At 39.5% G+C, this 2178-nt stretch overlaps 1 protein-coding gene across 1 annotated transcript; it reads right to left on the reverse strand.

Moving 5' to 3' along the window:
• Positions 1 to 19: 19 nt before the first annotated feature.
• Positions 20 to 1736, reverse strand: LOC102000867 (protein FAM111A-like). The gene has a single exon (XM_005369706.2). The coding sequence runs from the start codon at positions 1727 to 1729 to the stop codon at positions 20 to 22; it is 1710 nt and encodes a 569-aa protein (XP_005369763.1). The 5' UTR covers positions 1730 to 1736.
• Positions 1737 to 2178: the final 442 nt, after the last annotated feature.

Raw genomic sequence — 2178 nt, forward strand, 5'->3', positions numbered from 1 at the left:
AACAAATACTCTCCGACCTTCAAAACTCTTCACTGTGCATGTCTACATCCTCCTGATCTATAAACTCTTCACTGTGCATGTCTACATCCTCCTGATCTGTAAACTCTTCACTGCGCATTACTACCTCCTGCTGCTTTACACAAACATCCTCATACCATAGTTTATGTTTTTGCTTAATATCGGCAAGGATGGATTCCATCTTTATGCCAACCTCAATAACATTATAAACTCTGCTTTCATACTCACAAATGAGGCCAACAGTATGCATGGCTACTAGAGAACCTTTACAATCAAATAGTGGAGATCCAGAAGAGCCATTATAAAAAATATTATAGGTAAAATCATTAGGGTTGACATTCATTTCTTGGAAACTTCTTTTTGTACACATAGGGAGTAACTTAGAATAATGGCTATGACCTGCTGCTTCTGTTCCATGAACAAATTGCTGACTCTTCTCTTTTCGTTTACCTTGAGTGACCACTGCACAACGATCAAAAACCTTGTTTCCATTTTCATGGCCAACCATATATATCAACTCACTGGGAAGTACAAGAGCTATTCCATTATTATACAGTCCGGCAGGCACGTGTTGACCATTTTCCTTCAGTTTCAAGACGGCATAGTCAAGAGTGTCATCAGATATGAGAAGCCAAGGTTCGATGTGAAAGCAACTGTTGAAGTTTGAGGTTGGCTCTTCAAAGCATTCCTCATCAAATGTCACCCTTACACATTGGCTAATTAGGTCTAGACACTTACTTGGCTTTCTTCCTTTTCCCACAATATCATTTAATACATGTCGACAAGTGAAAATGTACAACCCTCTGAAAACAAAGCAAGTGGCTTTACCCCTGTTTCCATTATAGTCCCAAAGTATGAGCCCAGTGGAATCCATGAAGCGTGAAAGAAGTTTGACCATTTGATCTGGAGTAGAGCTTTTTGCCACTTCACTGAGCTTCTTCTTATGGGCTTTGAAAAGCGACTCTTCTTTACTATTCTCACTCTCTTCCTTGATATATGCTCTCACTTTCTCCAATTCTGCTGCCCAAGAGCTCTCCTTTCTCTCTACATCAATCTGAAAGAGCTTACCCTCTAACACATCTACTGGCTGGCTGTTTGCTACAACGGTGTCATTATTAACGAGTTTCCAATGGTCACTCTCTACAAAAGAGCGAAACCTGCCATCCTTTCTCAGAGTGGTCTTGATGGTCTCTCCCTTGAAACCATAGACACAGAGTTTGGTACCTTCCTTGTGAAGGTCCCTGCACCTAAGAATCCTTTGCTCCCTATTCCCGACTGCATGAATGTAAAATACAACGCACTCAGCAGATGACTGGTCAAAGTGGCCACACACTCCATTATTTTCTTTCTCCTCACTTTCAGTTTTGAAAAATGTAATGACCACATGGCTGCCGTGTGGAAAACAACAGAGGGGCATACCGAGGTTTATGTACCCTTCTGTTCCCTCTTTGCCACACACCAGCATTTCTTTATCTGGCTGTTTTTCTATCTCTCTTTTGACAAGGTCTTGGGAGTTCAGGGCCTCATATAAGCTACGTGTCTCCCTATGGGTGAGAATGCGGAGATATTTCTTGCTGTTTCCCCCCACGGTGATCTTGATTGTTTTAGTTGGGAGAGTGTTCTGATCTTGTCGAGGTCTCTTAGAAGAATAGAGTCTTTGCTCTTGGTTGTTAGATGTCTCATTTGGTCTTTTTCGGGATCCCATTTGCATTTGCGAATTCTTGGGATCCTTCTGCTCTTCTTGAGGGATCTAGAAAGAAATGATAGATACTTCAAAATTTGGATTCCAACTCTAATTCTTAGTTTAACTCATTAATATGCAATTCAAAGATTCAATGATAATGTTTAAATCAGAACTTAACTCAAGATCCAAAATACAAGCCCAGCCCCTCTAACTTATCTTTCAGATAATCTCTTCCTATTGCACATGACTCCTTTCCCCCAAAAATGGACAGTAAGAAACACAATTGTTTCCCAGATGTTTCACTGTCAGTTTCCATAAAACCTTTTCAAGTCTTTTGTGTTATTTTCAGCAATGCAGCTTTTATCTTTTCCAAATGTAGGAAATGATGGAATATAAATTTGAATTTGTTCATATTTGTTGTTGTTTCTGTAAGACATTTTATTTGTATTTTTAATTATATGTCTCTCTATATGTTA

Source organism: Microtus ochrogaster, unplaced genomic scaffold, assembly GCF_000317375.1.
Source record: "Microtus ochrogaster isolate Prairie Vole_2 unplaced genomic scaffold, MicOch1.0 UNK56, whole genome shotgun sequence".
Taxonomy (NCBI): Eukaryota; Metazoa; Chordata; class Mammalia; order Rodentia; family Cricetidae; genus Microtus; species Microtus ochrogaster.